Raw genomic sequence first — 24,553 nt, forward strand, 5'->3', positions numbered from 1 at the left:
CTTTGGAAACACTGGTGTTGCACAAGGCCACTCACAAGAACTGCATCTTTCTGGAAAGTGTCATTTCAGTCGCTGACCTCTGGGCTTTTTAGAAAGGCAGATTCAGAATTGCACAGCAGTGTATGACTGTAACTCGGGCATGTAGAACATCCACTTGTCCGTGCACACAAACTTTGTCGCCTGGACTCACATTCCATGGCAGTCACATTCCGTGAAGCCTCCACCGAGTGGGAGAAAATCCTCAGAACGGGGAACTGGGCCGCCTTATTGCAGAAGAGTCTTGTGTGGGTTGCTGAAGACTCTGTGGAGAGTAGCAGTGAGGTCTGCAGGAAGCCCTCTTTGGTAGGGGGAGGAGAAGCGGAGATGCCTGATCAGGGATTCTAGTGAAGCCTGGACCTGACATTTTATTTTTCTCATTGTCATCTGCCATATTTTACATCTTCCCACATAGGGGGTCCTGACCTCTGGTACTCCAGATGTGGCTGAACTTCAGCTCCCATCATCCCCAGTCACAGTAAATTGTAGCTGAGGATGATGGAAGTCGTATTTTCCCAAGTAGAAGACAACCCTGAATTTAAAATGACCCCCTTAAAAACAGGGGTTAAATACCACTTATAACTGCATTTTCCCCAGCACCCTGAATTTAAGATGGCCCCCTAATTTCTAATTAAAGAAATTAAATTTCTAATCAAAGAAATTGGGGGGGAAACTAGTCTTGGGTTCAGGTAAATATAGTATTCAGCAACAGCTGGAGTACCACAGGTTGGGAACTCCTGTCCTAACATATGACAGCTTTTGCAAGACCTCAGTTTTTGAACTGCACAAATGTACTTTGTGTGGTTTTTTAAAAATTGAGCTGCATGTTTTGTGAGCTGCATGTTTTGCGTCTGGTTGCACTTTAAAAAAGTGCCCTGGCTACTTTGGGCTTAATGTCTGGACTGACCCTTCAACAGAGCTACGTCTACGGACCCTGGATGTGCATCACTCCAGTTGGGTTCCGTAGGTGACCCACCTTGATTAATATAGAAGTAGACGGGAGCTTCAACAGAAGTTATAGTCATTTATTTTTGATGATTAGACTTGGTTTCAGAAAGGGGTCAAGGCTGGGAAACGGTAGGAGTCTTTCTTCGATCCCTTCCGTACAAAAGGCGAAGAGAGGAAAGCGGAAATGGGAGAACAAATGGGGAAGAGGGGAAGCTTTATCCCTGGACCAGTGGATCACTTTGAATTCCTTGGCACCCGTAGCAAGATTGTGGTTCCTGCCACTCGTTGACCAGATCACACACACAGTTCAGGCCAATTCATGCTGAGCATCTGAAGATCTTATCTTCAGTGGTCACAACCCAGAGCAGGTTCAGATCAAAGGACACGTGTTTGGCCCTCCCGATATGCTTCTCGATCAGCGTCCAAGAAGTTCCGACGCGATTGTCTCTGGTGATTCCATCCCTATGAGAAGGGTTAGTAAGATGGCTGTTAATATGACGAGCGGAAGACTCAGGGGTGGTCCCGAGGTGATCTTCCATTAAGCGAGGGGTTCTCAAACTTAGATCTCCAGATACTGTTGGACTACAACTCCCATTATCCCCAGCCCTCACGGCCACTCCCTAGAGGAGACGACACCACTGAATGTAGCAGGAGCCAGTTCTGTGCTAAATCACCTTTCCACACATGTCCCAAATTCCAGACACAGAATTTCTCCACCTCTGTAATCAGGGCTGAACATTATTAATGGGAGTTTACTAGACATAATAAAACATTGAATGGGCATTCAATTCATTTCATTTTAAAACTGTGAGCTTCCACTAGATGCAAGACAGAGAGACAACTGAAATATACAGTGGGTCACACTGAACAGGCCAAGATCTGCATTTTACTTAATTTTAAAAGAGTAAGTGAGGCCCAACCAGGCAAAGTCATTTTGATGAGATTACACTTATATGGAAGTGCAAGAAATTAAATATACGTAATAGAATTTTTTATTAATGTGCTGGGGAAAGAGAAGTAAAAGAACAGTTTGAAAATTGTAGGATTTCAACTTCAAACATTATGTTACGGATTAATTACCATGTATGGTAAATTTTCAACCATAGTAAAATTTAATCTGAGAATGATCTTCTGTTCCTCTTGGGCATTATGTTGTTTTTAAATTATTTATCTGATTATTGAGTATTAAAAATCTGTGGAGAATAATGCCAGTGGAAATCTGAGGATTCTATTCAAAATTTCTTATATATATATATTAACCTGCCTCCATCATGTTCTGGTGCAAAAAGTAGTGCATTCAGCTAATTCCGGAGGCAGGATTGTGCCTGCAAAGTTTGGTATCTGTAGGTCATTGGGAAGTACGACCATGTTTCAAACAAACACAGACAAACGCTTCAGAATATGTAATAGATTCACCCTATGAAGGCTTTTAAAAACATACTCAGCATACGACAATAGTTTAATTATATGGAGAGAAAGACGTTCTATGTTAAAATGTATTACTGGCATAAAGGTAAAGTGTGCCCTCAAGTCGATTTTGACTCCTGGCGCCCACAGAGCCCTGTGGTTTTCTTTTGGTAGAATACAGGAGGGGTTGACCATTTCCTCCTCGCACGCAGTATGAGATGATGCCTTTCAGCATCTTCCTACATTGCTGCTGCCCGATATAGTACCAGCGGGGATTCGAACCGGCAACCTTCTGCTTGTTAGCCAAGCATTTCCCCACAAACTTCAAATCAGAGCAGGGCATCCCAACCTGTGACCCTCCAGATGTTGCTGAACTACAACTCCCATCTTCCCTAGTGAATGAAGATCTGGCACCCCACTTCTGAAAGGTTGCTGACTCCTGTTCTAAGCATCTGTCTGTCTGGCTCAGTGTAAACAGCACTAGTCCTCATTCAGTGGGGAGAAAGAGGACCTGCATGTTACCTGCGATAGATCTGCCCAAGGCTGTTCACTCCATGTACAGAGCCATCGGTCCCAACTTCAATCATGGAAAGCCCACCGTCTACTTGCTGCCACCGGGATCCGATGCAGGAATCCGAGGTGATGCCATGCCGGAAGTAGATGTTGTCATTGGCGTTGACCCCCCAGCACCCCAGAGGCCCACAGGAGTAATACTTCAGTTTGCCGTCAATGTTGACCCAAGGCAATGCTGAGTTGCCGTCAGCAGAGTTGGTTGATGGCGTGGGCAGGCAATAGATGTTATCGTCCCTGTTGACTCCGGCCACAAACTGGCTTCTGCCTGCGTCGATCTGTTTGAGCAACCCTGAAAAGCGGGGAACAGATTTAGGACGACTGGGCATGTGGACACAGAAAACGGCCTTCTATGGGGTCTGCCCATTGGTCCATTTAGTTGAGCACTGTCTACCCTGACGGGCAACGGCTCTCCGAGTTTTCAGGCAGGAGTGTCTCTCAGGAGTGTCCCTTCCTAGTCATAAATGCCGTTCATTGAACGCTTCCACCACAGGCAACACATCTGGTGTGATATATGCTATCCAGTGTCCATGGAAGAAAATGTATGTTGGTAAGACATTGAGACCATTGAAAAGACGCCTCGGTAGCTCGTTATTTGGAGAGAGAGAAACATTATTTTAGATAGATATATACAGTTTGGGGGCAATTGAAAAAATCACACATGGCAATGATAAAGTTGTACTTAAAGTTGTACTGAACCCCTGCTAGCTTGGCAAAGAGGCACCTTTTTAACGTGGTTATTCTCTAGCAGGGGGAGAGTAACTGGTCCTCTCCACCCACAGCACAGGACCTCCATTGACTCTTCCTGGTATCTATCTGATGTTTCTTTTTAGATTGCGAGCCCTTTGGGGACAGGGATCCAGTCATCCATCTTATTTATTTATTATTTCTCCGTGTAAACTGCCCTGAGCCATTTTTGGAAGGGCGGCATAGAAATCGAATAAATAAAATAAACAAGAGAGAAACATGGTGGATTCTGGAACTCCCCAGGAGTTAAATGAGGAACTTGAATTTCTGGCTATGCCCAAATGAAGGGTGGTCTATTCCTTTAAGGTGATGTTTTTACAGTCAATGGATTACAGCTGGTCCCACTGGCAACCATACATATTTGCTTCTCCAGCTGGTAATGGTGTAAGCTTGATAGAAGGCAAAGGTCTACTTGTTTGAGTTCTTGTTGAAATATTACAAATAAGTTGATAGGTTGGTGATGTGATGTGCATATTAATTTCTCAACAAAAACTGCAAAAGGAAAAAACTAAATTTTCTTCATTGAGCAAGAAAAGACTACAGCTGTGAGTAGCCATGAGCTTGATATATATCTCAGTTTCTCTATAAATAATGCTTCCTTGATTTTCCTTCAATGTAGGTTCCTCTCAATCTGAAAATTAGATATTTCAGTAGGCACCATTTAGCCTTCATGCTTAATCCTCATATGCAATGACCAGGGTTTTGTTCTCTGTGCACAATGGCTCATATCTGCTAGATGTGCTTTATCTCTATCTTTCAGTGATCTACCAGATTTCCCAATATAGAATGAAGTGCAGCCTAAGCATTGAATTTTATCTATTGCACCTTTCTTTGCTGTGTTACACCAAAATGTTTGATTTATGTATACCAACTTTTAGTTTTTCCTTTTTGTGCAAGAAAGGGTCTTCTTGTTGAGAAAGACTACAGCTGTGAGTAGCCATGAGCTTGATATATATTACTGGCATCATTTTATTTTGTTCCAAAGGTGTTTCTCTGAAGTGGTTTAACTGTAATTTTTAAAAAAATGTTATTTGCCCCTGCTAACTTGGCAAAAAGGCACCTTCTAACATGGTGTTTCTCTTGATTTAGCAGGAGGAGAGCAACTGGCCCTATCCACCCCCAGCACAGCATCCCTCCAGTGACTGTTGCTGGTGTCTATCTTGTGTTTCTTTTTAGATTGTGAGCCCTTCGGGGACAGGGAGCCATCTCTTATTTGTTTGTTATTTCTCTGTGTAAACTGCCCTGAGCCATTTTTGGAAGAAATTGTATAGAAATCAAATGAATGAATGAATGAATGAATTTTAGTATTGTCCCGAGGAAGGCGGAGGTTGAAATGTGTCTTCAATAAATAGGAATATGGGAAGCTGCCGTATACTGAATCAGACCATGGGTCCATCTCACTCAATATTGTCTACACAGACTGGCAGCGGCTTCTCCAAGGCTGCAGACAGGAGTCTCTCTCCACCCTATCTTGGAGATGCTGCCAGGGAGGGAACTGGGAACCTTCTTCTCTTCCCAGAGTGGCTCCATCCCATAAAGAGAATATCTTACAGTGCTCACATATTGTCTCCCATTCATATGCAACCAGGGTGGACCCTGCTTAGCTAACATCATGCCTGCTACCAAATGCTTCACAGCACTGTAAGACTTTGTCTTCTCTTTTGTCTTTCTGGTTGGAGGCTTCCTGCTTTTCCAACCTGGAGATATTGCCAGGAATAGAAGCTGGGAGGACCTTCTGCATGCAAAAGGGATCTGTCAAGTACAGCCTCATGCCCCTTCCACATTCAGCTCACACGTGGTGAGAAACTTGATAGAATTGCTGAAGGATCAAACTTGAGATGCATGTTGCACCACAGCAATCCCTTTCCCAGCCCCGCTTTCCTCAGTTAAAAATCCACGAGAGAGAGAGAGAGAGAGAGAGAGAGAGAGTACACACATAGTCAGCTGTGCAAACAGAGATTCTGACAATGCGGTGCAGAAATAATCCGATATCTTGGGGCACTGCAGCCAAGACTAGTTGAGACCATAAATCAACAAAACAAGGCCCGCCGCTTTTCTCTCGTGTGATGTGGAGGGAGGAACAATGCCCCATTGCATTGGAACCCATGATTGCTCCGTTTCACTCCACAGCCCTACTTGAAACACAGAGCTTCCTATCTGATTGCACCAACGAACTGGAGAGCTCTTCTCTCTTTTATACACACACACACACACCCCACGAATCGGTCGCTTCGCAGTACCTGACATCTCTTTCCAGGTGCCTCCTATCAGTCTGTAAATCTTGTTGGCGGAGTTCACACCCCAGACCCCGGCAGGGCCGACTGTAACGTGGGTTAAGGCGCCCGGCAGTTGCTGCCACGTGGTTCCAAGGTAGGAGTAAATCTGGCCAGCTCGGTTCACGCCAAACACCTGCCCTTTGCCGGCATCGATCTGCACTAATGCGCCCGGCACTTGTTCACAACTCACATCTGAAAATAAGGGACATGGGGAAATATATCCTGCGAATATACTCCACAGCAGCAGCAGCAGCAACAGAAAAGATGGATAGTCTTGGACAGAGGCAGGTGAAGCAATGCAGTGGCCACCTCTCCATATGGCGGGGGTGCCTCTGTAGACTTCACGCCACCTCGCTGGCACCCCGTGGGTTGATTCCTCCTGAACTGGCCTGGGATTAGCAATCTTCCAGTCCTAATCTGGCCTAAAGCACCAACTCCTAGGGACATAGGAAGCTACCATATACTGAGTCAGACCCTTGGTCCTTCTAGCTCAGGATTGTCTACACAGACTGGCAGCAGTTCTCCAAGGTTTCAGGAAGGAGTCTTTCCCATTCTACCTGGAGATGCTGCCAGGGAGTGAACCCGGGACCTTTTCCATGCAAGGCCCACAATGGACTAGTATCAGGACAGCCTCAAATGAATGACAGCGAATGCCTACTGAAAGGCACTGGTTTATTCCAAATGGTAGGCCTGTGCAAAATGGGATTGGTAAAATTGGGCCACGTCCGATTTTACCCAGTTCGGAGGAGTTTGGAGAGAGTCCGAACCTGAACTTAAGCACCCAAAACTGAACTTAAGTCTTGCTTTTAAAATTTAATTAAATTTTTAGTCCATTTTTTCTCGCAAATTTGCAGCTGCTGCCAGTTGCAATCCAGGTTTCTGTTGCAACTCTCTAGTATGAGATAACTTCCCTTTAGACTCTGTGGTGTTGGGTTAGATTTCTTCTGGGTTCACAGTATCATGGTTACTTTTTAAACATTTTAATTTTTTGTCTGACTCAGAACCAGTGCCTGACCCCACATTTCAGAGGGTTCCTGTGGACCCCAGACCAAAATTTTCAGGGTCAGATGAGATTGGGATTGACCCAGTTCTGAATTTTGCACCTGTGCCCAGGCCTACCAAATGGCCGTGGAATACATCCATCCATACGTTCTGTGCATTCCTATGGCCATTTGGAAGGCAGCAGGGCATTTCAGGGGGCATTTTCGGACATTCCTTAGAGTCTATGTGATCAGATGTATGGTGTCAGCCTAGTGGACTAGGAACATCGGAAGCTGCCTTATTCCGAGACAGACCATTGGTTCATCCAACTGAGTATTGTCTACACCAGGGATTCTCAACGTTGGGTCCCCAGATGTTATTGGACTTCAACTCCCATAATCCCCAGCCAAAGGCCACTGGGGCTGGGGATTATGGGAGTTGAAGTCCAATAACATCTGGGGGCCCAACGTTGAGAATCCCTGGTCTACACTGACCGGCAGCAGTTCTCCACAGTTTCAGGAAGGGGTCTCTCCCAGCCCTACCTGGAGATGCTGCCAGGGATTGAACCTGGGACCTTCTCTGTGCAAGCATGCAGATGCTCTTCCACTGAGCTACGGCCCCATGTCTTACAGCGCGCCCCATGGAGTCTCCCATCCAAATGCAAACCAAGGGGGACTCTGCTTAGCAAAGGGGAGAGTTTTGTGGCAGCGAGAAGAGAGTATAAGAGGGAGAGGGATTGATTTGCCTCAATCGATGAATCACGTTTAATTGTTTTGACACGGTTGACGACGATCAGCCATGTAAGCATTAACAGAGTAGAAGGGAGACTCCTCGCACAAGGCAGAGATATTATGAAAGACGGCCTTAACCTTTGCATCGCTTAATGCTTCCATCCGCAGTCAGGAGCCATAGAAAGCCCAGGTCAAAGGAGACATGTTTGAACCTTTCCTGGTTATTGTTGATCTGTGTCCAAGTGGTTCCGATGGGATTAGAAACAGTGACGCCGTCCCTGCAAGAAAGTTAAACAAGTTGCCTCTCCAAAGAACAGGGCCTGCTTTTTATCTGCAGGGCTGCATGCCATGAGGACATGCAGGCCCCAAACATGGGAGTAAAAAGGAACTGCTAGAGACGCACGAGATTATCATCTATGACTGGACATCAGTAGGGGATGGGGCTGAGTGGTGGAGCATCTGCTTGCATGCAGAAGGTCCCAAGTCCCCTCCCTGGCAGCATCTCCAAGGTAGGGCTGAGAGAGACCCCAGCCTGCAGCCTTGGGGAGGCTGCTGCCAGTCTGGGTTGACACTACTGGGCTAGATGGACCAAGGGTCTGACTCAGCATACGGCGGCTTCCTATGTGCCTATCAAACTTTTCTAATACTAACATCAGGAAGCATTTTCATAACAAAACCTTTTGAGGATGTCTGGCAAAAATTGGCATTAGAACTACGACCAGTCATAGGTGAGCCGTGCAGTTTGGACAACTGAATAGCGTGTTGTGAAAAGTAAATTGGGGATCTGAGGAAAAGGGGGCCTGGCCCACTCCCCTTCTGACCTGGTTGCTGGGGAGAAATTTAGCCGCTCTTCCATCTTCTCAGTCTAACTAAAGGCGCTTCCAGATAGCAACTTGCACTAACACAAATTGTGATGAAATTTTCTGGGGGATCCAGAGGCCATCAAAGGATGTGCCATAACTTCTTAGAACCATCTATTTGGAAACCGGTTCCTTTTTAGCCTACTTCCCCTAACAAAATTAAGCTTATGAGATCACCTGGCATAGTGTCTGTGTCTGTGAGGTCATTCACACAATCAAAAACCTTATTCAAGCTGGGTTTGGGAACTGTGTGTGCTCCTAATTTTCAATTTTGTGGAAGCAAGGTAAGAGGAAAACCTGGATAGAATTCCACACAATCACTTCAACATAGGTTTTCTTCCTGCCTTGCTTCCACACAATGGAAAATTGGGAGCACACACATCTCCCAAACCCGGGTAGAACACAGTTTTCGATTGTGTGAATGACACGTGTGTCTGTATGTCCTATCCACTTCACAATGCCTGGACCAATATGAACTAAATTAGGTACAGTTGTAGGGACACATAAGGCAACATATGAATGACTATGATGAAGTTACTCACCTCAATTCAAGATGGCAGATGCGTGAACACTTGAGGTGCAAGTGGGCTAACTTGTGAATTGCCTAACCAATTTGAACCAAATTTGCTACAGGTGTAGGGTCACATAGAGACAATGGCATAGTTTGTGATGATGTCATCCATCCCAATTCAAGATGGCGGACATGCGAACGTTTAAGGCTGAAGTGAGTTAAACTTGTGAGGATGGTAATTATCAATTAAGATTATAGTGAAAGGAATAGGCAGTTCGTTCTAACCAGGACAACTTGTAAACAGTACTTAAAGTACCATTTTTAAAGGGATAGGGTTTTAATTGATTTCATGGATTGTCTACAAATGGCCAGCAGATGGTGCTCAAACACAGATGCTGAATTAGATGGTAGGGGTGTGCAATAAACTGGCTGGCCTGGCCCCCTTCGGTGTGAGGCTGAACCATCCTCATTCAGCCTGAACCGGGCTAGTTTGGATTTGCCCCCCAGAGCCCCTCCTCCCTGTTCAGTTTGGCTCAGGGCGGGGGGGGGCTCGTGGATATTTTTTTTTAAATATATTTTTAAAGTCCAAAATGTTTTTGGGACTTACCCCCTCTGGGAGGCTTCTCCAAATCTCTCTGTCTCTGTGTGTGTGTGGGGGGGGTGTCCGCAGATGTCCCTCCCCCTGCTGGCCTCCGTTTTGCTAAAAAGCGCCCGGTTCGGGTGATCTTTGGCCCTTTCCGGGCCTTTCCCCCATTGCAGAGGCCATTTTGGATGCCGCCGCACATGTGCAATGGGCCCTGCGTGGCTGGGTCTTAAACCCCCACCCCCCGTAGGCCCCCCTTGGCCTCGAAGAATATTCACAAACCCCCTGAATGGCTGGGGGTCAGGTTCGGTCCAATGTTGAGCTGAACCGGTGGGAGGTGGTTCAGCTCTACATCAAGCTGTAGGACTGAACCAGTTCAACTTTGAACAGGTTCAGATTTGAACCTGTTCGCACATCGCACATCCCATCGCACAGAAAGATGTCATCTGGATCTCCCAGAAAATCTCTGGTTCCAATTTGTACTCAATTGTTGTCTGCAAATGCCCTAAGTTGTGGTTCCCGGACTTTTAAAACAAGTGTATCTGGTCTGTCACAAACTTTCAGCTCAGGTACCCAAGAGAGATTGTGTGTGTGTGGTGTCCGCGCATGGGGGACTTCTGGGGAGGTTTTTCTCCAAAAACACCTTCTCATGATGCCCCAGAAGGAAGCTGAATGGAGCAGAGGAGAGCAGGTAAAGACCTGTTCTCCTTTTTCTTAAAGTTCCCTTTTTACTTTCCCTAAAAGTGCTCGAACCGTGCTTCTAACTACGGTTCGAGCACATCCCTAGCTGGGACTCCCCTGGCCAGGCACCGAATGGATGTGGTTAACTTCAGCGAAGTCACAGCCACATGTGCCTTGGTTGGGCTATATTCCTGGACCACTCAGAAGGATGAGACTGCCAGTGTGGCAGCTAATTTGCCCTCCAGATGAGCATTGCAGCCACAGATGCAGCATGGTGAAGAGGAGTCCCTCTTCCATCTTCTGCCTCATCCAATCCATACCTGCGATAGACGTTTCCAGCGCTGTTCACTCCATACACAGCGCCATCAGTCGAAACTTCGATCATGGAAAGCCCACCGGGTACTTGCTGCCACCGGGATCCGGAGCAGGAATCCGGGGTGACGCCATGCCGGAAATAGATGTTGTCGTTGGAGTTCACCCCCCAGCACCCCAGCGACCCACAGGAGAGATACTTCAGTTTGCCCTCAATGTTGACCCAAGGCAATGCTGAGGTGCCGTCAGCAGAGACGGTTGATGACTTGGGCAGGCAATAGATGTTATCATCCCTGTTGACTCCGGCCACAAACTGCCTTCCGCCTGCGTCGATCTGTTTGAGCAACCCTGAAAAGCGGGGAACAGATTTAGGACGACTGGGCATGTGGAATGTAGGGACACAGGAAGCGGCTTTCTGTTGGGTCTGACCCTTGGTTCATTTAGCCCAGCATTGTCTACACTGACTGGCAGCAGCTTCTCCAAGGTTTCAGGCAGGAGTCTCCCCCAGCCTTACTGGAGATGCTGCCAGGGATTGAACCTGGGACCTTCTGCATTCCAAGCGGATGCTCTGCCACTGAGCTAAAGCCATTTTCACATAGAATTGCTCCCCTGGGGGGATGCCCTCCTCCCCATGGGGGTTTCAGCCTAGGTTACTGCTCTAACCAGCTCCTGACATTTTCTTCAATGAATTCTGATGTTGTATATGTTCCAGACCAATATTTATTTATTTTATTTTAATTATCGTTCCATTTCTATACCCCTCTTCCTTAAGATAATCCCAAAGTGGTTCGCAGTACAATTAAAACAATGCACAATTAAAAGACAAATTAAAAGTACCAATGTCAAATATAAAAATCATATATCTCTGTTTAAAAGTTTTTAAACCTAAAGCAGTAAAACACAAATCAGCAGCGGCAGTAAAAACTAAAATAAAAGGCTCCATGCTGTCTCCAATGCTCTTTAACATCTACATGAAACCACTGGGAGAGATTGTCAGGAGGTTTGGTGCAGAGTGTTATCAATATGCTGATGACACCTGAATCTATTTCTCCTTGTCGACCTCATCAGGAAATGGCATATCTTCCCTGAACGCCTTCCTGGAGGCGGTAATGGCCTGGATGCGGGATAACAAACTGAGGTTGAATCAAAATAAGGCAGAGGTACTAACTATGGGGGGGTCGGGACCCGAAAGATGGTTTAGATCTGCCTGTTCTGTATGGGGCTACACTCTGCCTGAAAGATAAGGTGCGTAGCTTGGGAGTGCTCCTGGACCCAAAGCTCTCCCTGATTTCTCAGGTTGAGGCAGTGGCCAGGAGCACTTTTTATCAGCTATATCCATTTCTGGAGGTAAATGGCCTTAAAACAGTGGTACATATGCTGGTAACCTCCAGGCTTGACTACTATAATGCACTCTACTTGGGGCTGCCTCTGTACGTAGTCTGGAAACTACAATTGGTACAGAGTGCGGTAGCCAGATTGGTCTCTGGGACAACACGAAAGAACCACATAACACTGGTTTTAAAAGAATTGCACTGGCTGCTGATACGTTTCCAGGTAAAATACAGAGTGTTGATTATCAGCTATAAAACCCTTAACAGCTTGGACCCAGGGTTTTAAGAGAGCACCTTTGTCATGAACTCTGTTGCCTGTTACAATCTTCTGGCGAGGTCCGGTTATGGTTTCCACTGGCTCGTCTGGTGGTGGCAACTCAGGACCCGGCTTTCTCTGTGGCTACCCCAGGGCTTTGGAATAAGCTCCCTGCTGAAATAAGAGCATCTCCTTCTCTGTTTTCAGGAAGACCCTCAAGACTCACCTGTTCTCACAGGCTTTTAATTAGAATTATTTTTAATAATTTGTTTTAATTACTGTTTTATGCTATTGCTTTTATTGTGTGTTGTAGATTTTAATCTGTGACTTGTATATTTTAAATTTTGTCCACCGTCTAGAGATGTATATATCAGGTGGTAAAAAAATATGATAGACAGAACGAAAGAAAAATAACCTAATACAACTCCTGCATGACTTGAATTTTTGAACTGCCCAAATGCTCTTTTAGAACCGCACATTTTTTTGAAACCCAGTTGGACTTTTCAAAGAGCCCTGGATCAAAACTAAGAAACACGCGGTCCTCTCTTGTACACACCCACAAGGATCGGCTGCCCCACAATACCTGTGGTCTGTTTCCAGGCTCCCCCCACCAGCCTGTAGATGTTGTGGTTGGAGTTCACACCCCAGACACCGGCAGGGCCGACCGTAACGTGGATTAAGGCACCAGGTAACTGTGCCCAGGTGGTTCCCAGGTAGGCATAAATCTGGCCAGCTCCATTCACTCCAAACACCTGCCCGTTGCTGGCATCGACCTGCACTAACCTTCCTGGAATATCATCGCAGACTAGAGCTGAAAGAAAAACCAGGAAGGGGGGGGGAGATATTGCATGGGTGAAGCGTCAACACATGGAAAAACACATGGAAAGCGACACAGGTGAGGAGCTGGAACAACAGAGGTCATGTCACAAATTGCCCCAATTAGGTGACTTTTCACATCTCAGTCGATTAGCTGGAATCAGTGGTGGTGTGATGGGCAGGAACATAGCCCCAGTACCTTTTCTCCCTCCAGGGACTCAGCAGAGATGCAAAACCTTTTGCTTCCTACATGGAAATGATCTGCTGCTCTTGCTATTCCATCCGTTGATGACCGTTCTTCCTGCCTTAGGAACATAGGAAGCTGCCTTCTACTGAGTCAGGTCCTTGGTCCAGCTAGCTCAGTCTTTTCTACACTGACGGGCAGCAGCTCTCCAAGGTTTCAGGCAGGAGTCTTTAATTCCCAGTCCTATCGGCAGCTTTCCCACAAGGAGCTTCCAGCTCTTGGGATCAAAGTTGAGCTCCAATTTAGAAAAAGCACCCACGAGCGTGATTTCAGTTCTCACTCAAAGATACATAAGAATTCGAGAGGAGCAGCGTCTATTAACATACCAGTTTACTTACATTGGTCCGAGTACAGGATATATAGATCTTAAAGCAGGGATGAAGCATAAGATATCAATGTGGCTTTACATGAAAAGCAACTTGTGTGAGTTCAAGGAGCAGAGGGCTTGCCAAAGAGTCAGCTGAGGGATTCAGTTAGCAACCTCAGTCTGCATTTGGATCTTCCCTCTGTTATCCAGCAATCTCTCGCGAGCAAGGAGCAAATTCTAACTTGCAGAAATGCATCCTCTCCAATCCTCTCTGAATAGAAACTAGCCATCACATAGAAATCTTCTACGGTTACTTTAACTCAAATTTATCATTACCGTATTTACCCAAACAAAAGATTTAAGAGGACCCCCTTAAAAAGCAGAGGTCAAACACAGGTTGTACCTATGCTTACCTGAAAGGAAAAGGACTCTGCATTGAAGACAACCCCTCACCCAAATTCTAACATCAAAGAACTTTTGCGGGGAACTAGTCATGGATTCAGGTGCCCTTTGTGGATGGTTTTAATTTCCTTCTCTAATCCTTATCTTTGAGAAGCAGAGAGCAAACTCGCCTCGCCTCACCTCATGAAAGGGATGCTCCAATTTGCAGTGCTATTTTTGATCAGTGTGTACCTCCCCTTACCTTTCGTTCCTCAGGGCTGTGCAGAAATGCCCAGAGAGACTGCAGAGTGGTTTTGGGTATCTTTCTTATTCTTGCTTACCTCAGCAGGCTCAGACTGGCCCACAGGGCAACAGGGCAAATTCCCGGTGTGCCCCACCTGTGGGGCGCCCCTGTGCCCTGCCGCACTCAGCAGCAGTGAATCCTCCCACCCTTAAGTACCCGTTCTGCTCAAAACCCAGCGCCCTCCCCACAGACATTCCACCACCCTCTCAATGCTCCCCGTCTGGCTCTGCTTACCTGCACTAATTCCATGCACACACAGTAGCAGCCAGCACCCGAAAAGCCCTTTCATGGTCTCCCAGGAGGTGCTTCTAGCAGTCTGCCCTGGGCTTTTCCTCAAGAGATGCAAGCAGAGTCCAGTCGCCCTGGTCTGTGGGGAGACTATGCAAATATCACTTCCTTTAACTACCCCTTTCTCTCTTTCCCAACCTTTTTTTGTTTGCTTCCTCATTTAGGGTGGGGTGGTACTTAACTGTTTGCTCAGGGTAAGCAAACAAAAGGAGGATGTCTCAAGGGTGAACCTCAAGCATACAATCGCCAGATCAGAACGAAGTGGACGTTTTGGACTCAGCAGCACCAAGGAGTGGTGGAGATCTATCTGAAGCTTCAGAAGAGGTAGAGGTCACTCATGAGTCCGTATTACGTACTGGGAGTGGCAAAGTTATACATCGTCCAGCCAAATATGATGATTTTATCACGGGGAAGTGGTAAAGCAGGGGCGTAGCTACAATAGGGCAAGGAGAGACAATTGTTTGGGGGCCAACTGCCTTGGCCCCCCCCCAAGGGCCATATGAGACCTCAAGGGCCCATGTGAGAAGAGAGATGACCATTTTCGGCATCCGTGCTTTTCTGTTAAAACATGTCTGCTGAAAAATGGCAAGACACTTTTGGAAGTCAAAGAAGTCATAGGATTGATTGGCAGGGAAGGGACCTTGCACCCTGGGCTGGCCCTAAGGTTTTTGGTGCCCTAGGCGAAGTTTGACTTGGGTAACCCACCCACCAACCGAGAGGTGCAGAGCGCCAACTTTAACCTGAATCTTTCCAAGATTCTCTGGGTTTGCTGGATTCTCTGGAAAGGCAGGGAATTAAGGTGAATGTGGTTTGTACAGCACCAATGACACTTAAACAACTGCTAATTGTATGCGCCGAATGCATACAATTCAGGGCGCTGAACCCTGAAGGCTTTTCTAGGTGGTAACCAGCACCTTGAATTGGACCCAGAAGTGAACTGGTAGCCAATGCAGTGACTGTCCTCAGCAAAGGTGAAACATGATCATATTTTCTGCTGCCCGTATTTGTTTTCTCACAAGTATGAATTCCGTGATATGTGCTAGAACTTAGCTTACTATTTAAGCATTTGCCATTGGGAGGGTGGTGTTTCTTTGTTCTGTTTCCTTGACCATCTCTTTTGGGATTAGAATTTCATGGGATGTATGATAGGAGATGTGATGTACAAGATTGTGAAATGTGTGAAGAGGAGGAAGGAAACTGGAAAGAAAGGTGCAATTGATAAAATTCAGTGCTTAGGCAGCACTTCATTCTATATTGGGAAATCTGGTAGATCACTGAAAGATAGAGATAAAGAACATCTAGCAGATATGAGGCATTGTGCACAGAGAACAAAACCCTGGTCATTGCGTATGAGGATTAAGCATGAAGCCTACTATAATATCTATTTGGGGGATTGAGAGCAACCAACATAGAAGGAAAATCAAGGAAGCATTATTTATAGAGAAATTGAGACCTGACATTGATGCTTGGGAGGCGTTGGCCGATGCCATAACGTTTATTAGCCTCTGAGAAGAATCAGGCGATTCCCCAGTTCTCCCCGCAACCCCTGTTCATTATCTCCCCACCAGTCATGGAACAACAGAGTGTTATCACTTCTAAGGAATTTAGCAGCTGGGGAACGGAGGAGGTTTTCATCTTTGCTCATTTGTTTGTTTAACTGAGGATAGTGTGTTACACCCAAACATTTTATGTTTTTATGTTTACCAGCTTTTCATTTTTCTTTTTTGTGCAATAAAAGTTTTTTTTCATTGAGAGTTGAAGAAATAAAGTTAGGTTAGAATTGTGAAGACTGGAGTGATGGAGGAGAAAGGTTACAAAGTAGAAGCATCGAAATAATTTGGAAGAGTTAGAAACAAGAACTATTGTAGCCCTCCTGAAACTGCAGCATAATGCATGGCAGACAGTAATTTATTGGAAAATTTATGCTGTCTTCAAGTAATACTTACTTATTTTAGGGTCTTTCTATATGACAATAAAGTGCAGATATTCAAAGCTTTCAGAAAAGTTCCAAGTGTGATCTAACTCCCTATACCAGGCTTCCCCAACCAGCGGCCCTCCAGATGTTGCTGAATGCCAACTCCCAGCATCCCTAGCCACAACTTATTGTGGCTAGGTATGCTGGGAGTTGTAGTTCAACAGGCCACAGGTTAGGGAAGCCTGCCCTATACAGATGCTGCAGCAAGCTTCCATGCTACTTCCTAGCACAATCTTCCCCTCTGTACACACACCAGGCTGGGACCTCCTGCAATTTCCACAGCGCCACCTGCTGTCCAGCTCTTGCATTCCGGGGAAAATGTGTCCCTTTTCATTACCACTTTTGTGATGATAGGAGGAAAATGGTGGGTTCTTCTTGGAATACAAGAGCTGGACTGCAGGTGGTGGTGCAAAAATTGTGCTAGGACCATGCTTGGCATGTGTACAGAGGGTAAGACTGAGCTAGAAATAATTTAAATCACATAGTTAGATACTTGATTTTCGATTGGTGTGAATATCTTCATGTCACATGCCTAAGAGACAACAGTCCAGGTTGAGAAGACTGAGACTTGGAGATGCAGGTTAAAAAAGTCTTTGAGTAATGGAAGCAGATATTTGAATTGTGACAGGGAGGTTCTTCTGTCCCAGCCTGGGCAAGAAGGGCTGTACAAGGATTAAGGCAAAGGTGTTCAGTTGGTGTCCAGAGTGAAAGCTGTAGCTAGGACAGAGGCAGGAGAAGAAGCACAGATATTGGGTTGATATTGGAGCATGAGGCTGGCAGCTGTGGTCAGAAAACAGAGGCAAGCTTCCCAGGGCATTTGCTAGGTTGAGCTGTTTTACCAGTAAGGGTCTGGGCATTTTCCAGGTTACCTGCTAGAATGGTGGTGAAATGCTTTGGCTTGGCAGAATCGGATTGAAAACGATCCCCAGAATCTACAATGGAAAATACAGCTACTTTTTTGCAACGGACATACAACGTCATAGCACTATATTGCAGCGATTAAATCCGAAATGAGGCATCCCAAATGTGAACGGCACCCTGCGGACAGTGTAGGGACTGCAGTGTCACAACACAGGAAGTACGGAAGCACACTCTGCAGATATGCCGTGACACTGTTGTAGGGGTTAATCTGGAAAGCACCCAGAGCTGCTGTTGAACTACCACAATTAATTGTGGCTGAGGAAGTTCTATCTTATGCTGGTTTTGGACCATAATAAAGATGATTGATTGATTGAATGATTGGTGGGGGGTGATGGGAGTTGTAGTCCAACAATAGCTGGAGCACCTCAGGGTGGCCGTTCCTGATAATGGCCACCCTGGGTAGCCTCTCTCCTTCATAGCTGGGTGGGGGGGGTGCTTCATAGGAACATCGGAAGCTGCCTTACATGGAGTCAGACTCTTGGTCCATCTAGCTCATTATTGTCTACACTGACTGGCAGCGGCTCTCCGATGTTTCAAGCAGGGGTCTTTCCAGCCCTACCTGGAGATGCTGCCAGGGAGTGAACCTGGGACCTTCTGCATGCAAACATGCAGATGCTCTTCGACTGAGCTATGGGCCCATCCCCTGAGAGGAATATCTTACAGTGCTTGCATGTAGTTTTCCAGAGCCAAATGCAAGCCGAGGTGGACTCTGCAAAGGGGACAATTTTTGCTTGCTACCACAAGACCAACTCTCTTCCCTATGTTGATAGGAAAGACTGGTGCAGGGAGAGAGATCAGTACCAGGGATGCTGAAATCTGCAGGGGGGTGACCATGCACCCCCCCATGGTCTCACCCAGCCCACTTCCCGGCTAGGAAGGAAGCTCAGGGGATGGGCTGGCTCCTGGGAGGCTGGAGGAGTCTCCTACCTAGCTGGAAGCACTGGCTTCTGCTACTTGTTCTGGAGCAGAGGAGGGAGTGAATGAGGCTTCTTTAAACAACAGAGGCCTTTAAAAATGATTAATTCAAGTGATTCTATGACTGTATCGTCCGACACTTTGCTGTGAAGTTTAAGTCTGTTGGAGTGAATGAAATGTTATTGGGAGAGTTAGCAGACGCCCTCCAATAGCATCACAGAGGATGTCGGCCTTTGGGCTTTCATTTTCCTTGTCCTGCTTGAGTCCCCTTGACCTGATTGAGGAAGCAAAAGAAAAGAGACAGACAAGAGAAAAGGTTATTTTACGGAAGTGACTTTTCCATCCTCACCCAAGAAACAAGGGCAATTTACTGGGCTTGCTTTTCTTGGAGAAACACCAACCGTTCCTAAGCTATGCCAACAAGCATTATTAGCCTTAGGATAAAGAACTAGACTAGCTCTAAGGCTAACAATGTTTGTTGGCATAGCTTAGGAGCGAATGGCGTTTCTCCAAGAAAAGCAAGCCCAGTACATTGCCCTTGTATCTCGGGTGAGGATGGAGAAGTCACTTCTTTAAAAGATCTGTTGAGCTTGTCCATCTCTCTCTCTCTCTCTCTCTTTTTTTGCTTCCTCAATTATGTCAAGTTGAGGATTGACTGTTTAGTCAAGCAGGACAAGGAAATGAAAACCCAGAGGCCGACATCCTATGTGGTGCTATGCACCTGCAGTCAAGGCATGTATACCTGCAGCAGCTGGGCTGCCTCATGCTTCAGCAGTGTGTGTAGGTGGCAGCCTGTAATTTCCTGGATCATCCCTATAGATCTTTTATAGAAGTAATATTTGCATATTTCTAAGGGAAAACACTCACCTGTTGGGAAAGAGCTATTTGTTGACCCCGCTCCAGGTTCTCAATTGCCTCGAGGACTACAGATTGGTGGAATCGGGGCAGACATCCAGAACTGGCATAGGAGTGCCTGCCTAGCAGCCCACGGCCTTTCTTCTGATGGGCCTACTCAGGAGGAGGACAAAGTGTGGGCACAGACAGAGCTCAGATCAGGTCCAAACTGACTAAGAGATGGTCTTGTGGTAGCAAGCATGACTCTTTTGCTAAGCAGGGTCCAGCCTGCTTGCATATGAATGGGAGGCTACATGGGAGCAGGGTAAGATGTTCCCCTCGGTGGATGGAGCCCCTCTGGGAAGAGCACCTGCCCGCAGAAGGCTCCATGGTCCCTCCCTGACGGCATCTCCAAGAGAGGGCTGGGAGAGATTCCTGCCTGCAACCTTGGAGAAGCCGCTGCCCGTCTGTGAAGACAATACTGAGCTAGATGGACCAAGGGTCTGACTCAGTAGATGGCAGCGTCCTGTGTTCCTAAGCTCCTGATCTGCAGTCCTCTGCTTCCTTACTCCGCCTTGCTCTTAAGAACAGCCTTGCTGGATCAGGCCCAAGGAGGCCCATCCTGTTTAGTCCAGCGTCCTGTTTCCCACAGTGACCCACCAGAGGCCTCTGGAAAGCCCATAGGCAAGAGCTGAGGGCATGTCTCCTGCTCCTGTTCCCATGTGGGAACTATCTCTGCTTATTTCCAAGCCCATCTCAATTTGGATTTGCACCTGCCCACCCAAATTAACTCTCACCCATCGCCCTCACTCCCTGGACTTGTGCACCCATGGGGCAGAGGCCTTGGAGAGAGGGAAGAGCGAGGGAAGAGCAGTCTCTTGACACTCGCACACTGCATGCCTGGGTACAAGAATATTTCGGGAAATGAAGGCTAGTGGACAATGGGGTTTGGCCGCTGGCTGAAGCCCTTTCTATACTGCGAGCACCGATGTGATTTCTCACTTGTGAGGATTCTTTGAGAGGAAGTCAGTTTTGAGCTGTGCTTGGAGCTCTTTCCACACTCAAAGTTGGACGGGAGAGGCGGTCCTGAAGGTACACAGGCGCCGAACCCTGAAGGCTTTTCTAGGTGGTAACCAGCACCTTGAATTGGACCCGGAAGTGAACTGGTAGCCAATGCAGTGACTGTCCTCAGCAAAGGTGAAACATGATCCTATTTTCTGCTGCCCATATTTGTTTTCTCACGGGTATGAATTCCGTGATATGTGCTAGAACTTAGCTTACTATTTAAGCATTTGGCATTGGGAGGGTGGTGTTTCTTTGTTCTGTTTCCTTGACCATCCCTTTTGGGATTAGAATTTCATGGAGGTCAGAGGGCTCAGAAGCCGCAGGCTTCTTCATCCACTGATGTTTCCCTTCCATTCTCCTTAGTTCTTCCTTGCTCTCCCCTGCAGTACCTGTAGGAATCTGCAGAATCTGAGAAGGCTGCAGGGGCGTGTGTGTGTGGCTATTGTATAACCGCTTCTTTTGCTTCAATGGTGGGCGAGGGCAGGCGGGCACTTTTACGCACCCCTTCTGTCCTCAGTTCTTGCCTATGCGCTGGTGCCCCAGGTGCCAGGATGTACCAGCAAGCCACTTCATGCTCCATCCTGCGTACTAAGTTATATCTGCAGGCTTAATGTGCAGGTGCTCCAAGTACCAGCTTACGCCAGCGAACCAACTTAATTAGGGCTGTGCCCGAACCGTGGTTCGAGCACGGTTCGGAAGCAGCGCAGAGGAGCTTTAAGAAAGAGGAGAACAGAGCAGGTCCTTACTCTGTGCGGAATGAGTTTTGTTCTGGGCGGCAGTATCAAGGCAGTGTGTGCACACATATGCATTCAGAGTAGGGCCTTCTTGATTCAACGTGAGCAGGATCTACAATGAACTGAGCGGACATCCAAACACTGGTGAGCGTGCGCCCATGCGCACGCCTTAGAAGGAACAGTGGTAGGGCCACACTTCAAGCTGGAACTTGTCGGGGATTTCCTTTTATCGCCACCTCTGTGACTGAGCCTCCCCAGACGGACCTAGTGGGATTGTAATGGAAATGGGGGAGAGCTGGAACCAGCCAAGGGCCTTTCCTCCATTTCCTTTGTCTCTTCCCTTTCTATAACAACTCAGGTGCTGGGGCTTGGTGGAGAGGGAGGGGGTCATGCTCAGTGGCAACCTAGCCGCCCAGCGCAGTGGAGAGGTCAGTGGGCACCGTGGCAACCCCGTTTTGGGGGACGGTGGGCGGCCATCATGCACAGTGCCGATCCAGGGTCAGGATGGTGGAAGGGGCAGCAGCACCTCAACATGCCCCCCGCCCCCATGTCCAGTGCCAACCTGCTGAAGGGCCAGCGGGCAACCTTGAGCAGCACAGCGGCAACCCAGCTGTTGATCACGCTGAAGGGGCAGCGGGTGGCTCTCAAGCCCAGCAGTGACCCAGCTGGTGGGAATGGTGAAGGGGCGGCAGGAAGCAGCCCCCCCCCCATGCCCAGCAGGAACTCAGCAGCTGGGCTCAGTGAGTGGAGGGCCAGTTGGGGAGCTCACACACAGCAGCAGTCCAGTTGCCAGGCTTGGTGGAGGAGGCCACAAGCGATTCTTGTGCCCAGCAGCACCCCAGCTGTTGAGCATCATGGAACGTCAGCGGGATGATGCTTATGCCCTTATGGTCTCTCAGCTGCCAGACTCTCATGCCCAGCAGCAATCAGTTGCCAGGAATCAATCAATCATCTATCTATCTATCTATCTATCTATCTATCTATCTATCTATCTAATTCTCTAAGACGTGCCTGTGGCTAATCTCATGTGTGGCAGCTCTCGCAAGAGTTCACAAGCGAGGTGAAAGCAATGGCGGATGCCCCCGAGTGTTTGTTGGTCAATTTATTTATTTATTTGGCATATTTGCATCCTGCCCCAAACTCATGTCTCTGGGTGGTTGTTTTTTTTACAACCAAGCACAAAGTAACAGCATTTCAACCCTTACTAACTGAGCAGAGGCACCTTTTTAGAGGGGCTATTCTCTTATATTTAGCAGTGGGGGAGCAGCTGGCCCTCTCCAGTCCCAGCACAGCAGCCCCCCCACCCCGTGGTCATTTTATGTATTTCTACATAAACCATTTTGAGAACTCTCCTCAAAAAGCGGTATATAAATATTTGTGGCAGTAGTAAAACGATTCAAAACCATGATAAGACTACAGCTCTCATCATTCCTAGCCGCTTGTTCCGTTAATTCCCCTGCTAAGAGCCAGCGTGGTGTAGTGGTTAGAGTGCTGGACTAGGACTCTGGAGACCCGAGTTCAAATCCCCATTCAGCCATGATACTAGCTGGGTGACTCTGGGCCAGTCACTCTCTCTCAGCCTAACCTACTTCAGAGGGTTGTTGTGAAAGAGAAACTCAAGTATGTAGTACACTGCTCTGGTCTCCTTGGAGGAAGCGTGGGACATAAATGTAATAATAATAATAACTGGGCCAAGAGAGCCTCCTTTCCAAGTGGTGATTCTCTTGTATTGAGCAGGGGGAGAGCAACTGGCCCTATCCACCCCCTGCACAGCATCCCTCCAGTGGCTGTTGCTAGTGTCTGTCTTAGCTTTCTTTTTTAGATTGTGAGCCCTTTGCGGACAGGGAGCTATCTTTGTTTGTTTATTGGTTTGTTTATTTATGTATGCATTATGTAAACTTCTTTGGGAACTTGGGTTGAAAAGCGGCATATAAATATGAGTGGTTTGTCACTGTCATGTGACTACTCATGAGGTTTTAAAAAAACACTTCAAAACGAAACGAAACGAAACACCGCTTGAGTCCCGACCAGGGTTCCCGTGAACAGGGATGCCCGGATGTTGCCGACTACAACTCCCAGAATCCCCAAGGCACAGAATCCGCGGGGCGCTGGGGAGTCTGGGAGCTGTAGTCCACCGCCTCTGGGAATCCCTGTTCCGAGAGGAGAACCTTGTTCAGGCGACTCCCACCCCGCTGCCATTAATTCAGGAATCTTTTCGTCGTGCGGAGAGGGGTGTGCGCGCACGCGCCAGATTTATTTATTTATTTATTTTAATGACAGGTCGGCGCGTTCGATTCTTTTTCTTTTCTTCAAGCTTTTTTCTCTCGTAAAATAATTTTTTTTATATTTCCTCCCCTCCCGTCCCACCGGCTTCTCTCCACCACGTGCCTGGCGCGAGAGACGCGGCCAGCCGCCTTCCCGCCCTTTTCTCGCGAGACCAGCTGGGCGCGCGGCCACCAGCCAGAGCCGTGAAGCACATGACCAGCCGCCTGGGAGGGCGGGTGGGAGGAGCGACGCCGCGGCGCAGAGCGCGAGGGAGGCCACGCCCTGCCTCGCCGTGGGCCCTCCTGCGGCGTCATGCGCCCGCCGCCGCGGGAGGGCGGGCCCCGCGCGCGAGCGAGCGCGGTCACGTGCCCTAGGCGGGCCCCGCCCCCTCCGCGCTGGCAGTGGCGGCAGTGCCGAGGAGCGGCCGCCAGAGGCAGCAGCCGCCGCGCCACCAGCAGCCGCCGGCGGGGGGCGCAGCGGCGCCCATGGGGAAGGCGGCCGGAGCAGCAGCAGCAGCCGCGACGTCGTGCAGCGCCGGCCCCCGCGGGCTGGTCTCCCTGCTCAGCGGCGCCGTGCCCTGCCTGGCCTGCCAGCAGCCCCCGCCGCCGCCTCCGCTGCCGCCCCCGGTCGCCATGAGCCTGGCGGGGGCGCTCCTCGAGGGCCCCGCCGCGCCCCCCGCCGCCCCCTGCGCCGGCTCGGACACCTACAAGGGCTGGCTCTTCAAGTGGACCAACTACCTGAAGGGCTACCAGCGCCGCTGGTTCGTCCTCAGCAACGGGCTGCTCAGCTACTACAGGTACTGCGGTAGTGGGGTGGGTGAGTGGGGGCGGGCAGCGGTGTCCCCTCTCCCGCAGGGGTCCCCCTGAGGGGGCGGACCCCGACTCTCAGCATCCCCAGCCAGAGGCCATTGCAGCTGGGGATGCTGGGAGTTGGAGTCCACTCCCCTCGGGGAACCCCTGCGCGAGAGGGGGCTCGGGACCGAGGATGCCTGCGTGCTCCTCCTTTGCACGGAATACGGTAGTCGCCGTGGGGGTGTGTGTGACTTTTACATGGGGGCGCAGGAGGAAGCTGCCTGCTGCAGAGTCGGGCCCTTGGGCCCCCCTGGCTCGAGGCTGCCTGCACTGACTGGCAGCGGCTTCTGCAAGGCTGCAGGCAGGAGCCTCTCCCAGCCCTCCCACCTGGGACCCTCTGCATGCAGAGCAGGCACCCTTAGTACTGAGCTACGGACCCATCCCCTGACTTGTGTAAGAAGGAATAGACAGTGCTGCTGCTGT

At 48.4% G+C, this 24,553-nt stretch overlaps 2 protein-coding genes across 4 annotated transcripts in view; one reads left to right on the forward strand and one right to left on the reverse strand.

Annotated features, from left to right (window-relative positions):
* Positions 1-1,110: 1,110 nt before the first annotated feature.
* On the reverse strand, positions 1,111-20,860 carry LOC128338019 (uncharacterized). Its single transcript, XM_053279876.1, has 8 exons — positions 20,732-20,860; positions 20,218-20,275; positions 12,814-13,041; positions 10,652-10,991; positions 7,835-7,974; positions 5,949-6,176; positions 2,914-3,253; positions 1,111-1,446 (listed from the first exon to the last, which is right to left on the reverse strand). Exons 1-8 carry the CDS (start codon positions 20,858-20,860, stop codon positions 1,302-1,304), a joined length of 1,608 nt encoding a protein of 535 aa, XP_053135851.1. The 3' UTR covers positions 1,111-1,301.
* OSBP2 (oxysterol binding protein 2) overlaps positions 14,753-24,553 on the forward strand; it is a 155,904-nt gene continuing 146,103 nt past the window's right edge. The window contains exon 1 of one of the 3 annotated variants that reach the window (XM_053279620.1): positions 14,753-14,894. Coding sequence is in view for 2 of the 3 variants with exons in the window: in XM_053279615.1 (XP_053135590.1) it covers positions 23,765-24,075 (311 nt within the window). In the remaining variant the exon portion in view is untranslated. Of the gene's footprint in view, positions 14,895-23,656; positions 24,076-24,553 lie in introns of those variants that run through there. The other 2 variants (XM_053279615.1, XM_053279611.1) reach the window with 2 other exon arrangements.

The sequence above is a fragment of the Hemicordylus capensis genome, chromosome 15, assembly GCF_027244095.1.
Source record: "Hemicordylus capensis ecotype Gifberg chromosome 15, rHemCap1.1.pri, whole genome shotgun sequence".
Lineage (NCBI taxonomy): Eukaryota > Metazoa > Chordata > Lepidosauria > Squamata > Cordylidae > Hemicordylus > Hemicordylus capensis.

Bases quoted from the DNA above. Each gene is read 5' to 3' on its own strand.
- LOC128338019 (XM_053279876.1), bottom strand. From the start codon at position 20,860: ATGGAGCATGAAGTGGCTTGCTGGTACATCCTGGCACCTGGGGCACCA. The intron at 20,276-20,731 runs GTTATACAATAG...TCCAACTTTGAG, and splicing joins CCATTGAAGCAAAAGAAGCG to TGTGGAAAGAGCTCCAAGCA. The intron at 10,992-12,813 runs GTATTGTGGGGC...CCCGCTTTTCAG, and splicing joins AGCCTGGAAACAGACCACAG to GGTTGCTCAAACAGATCGAC.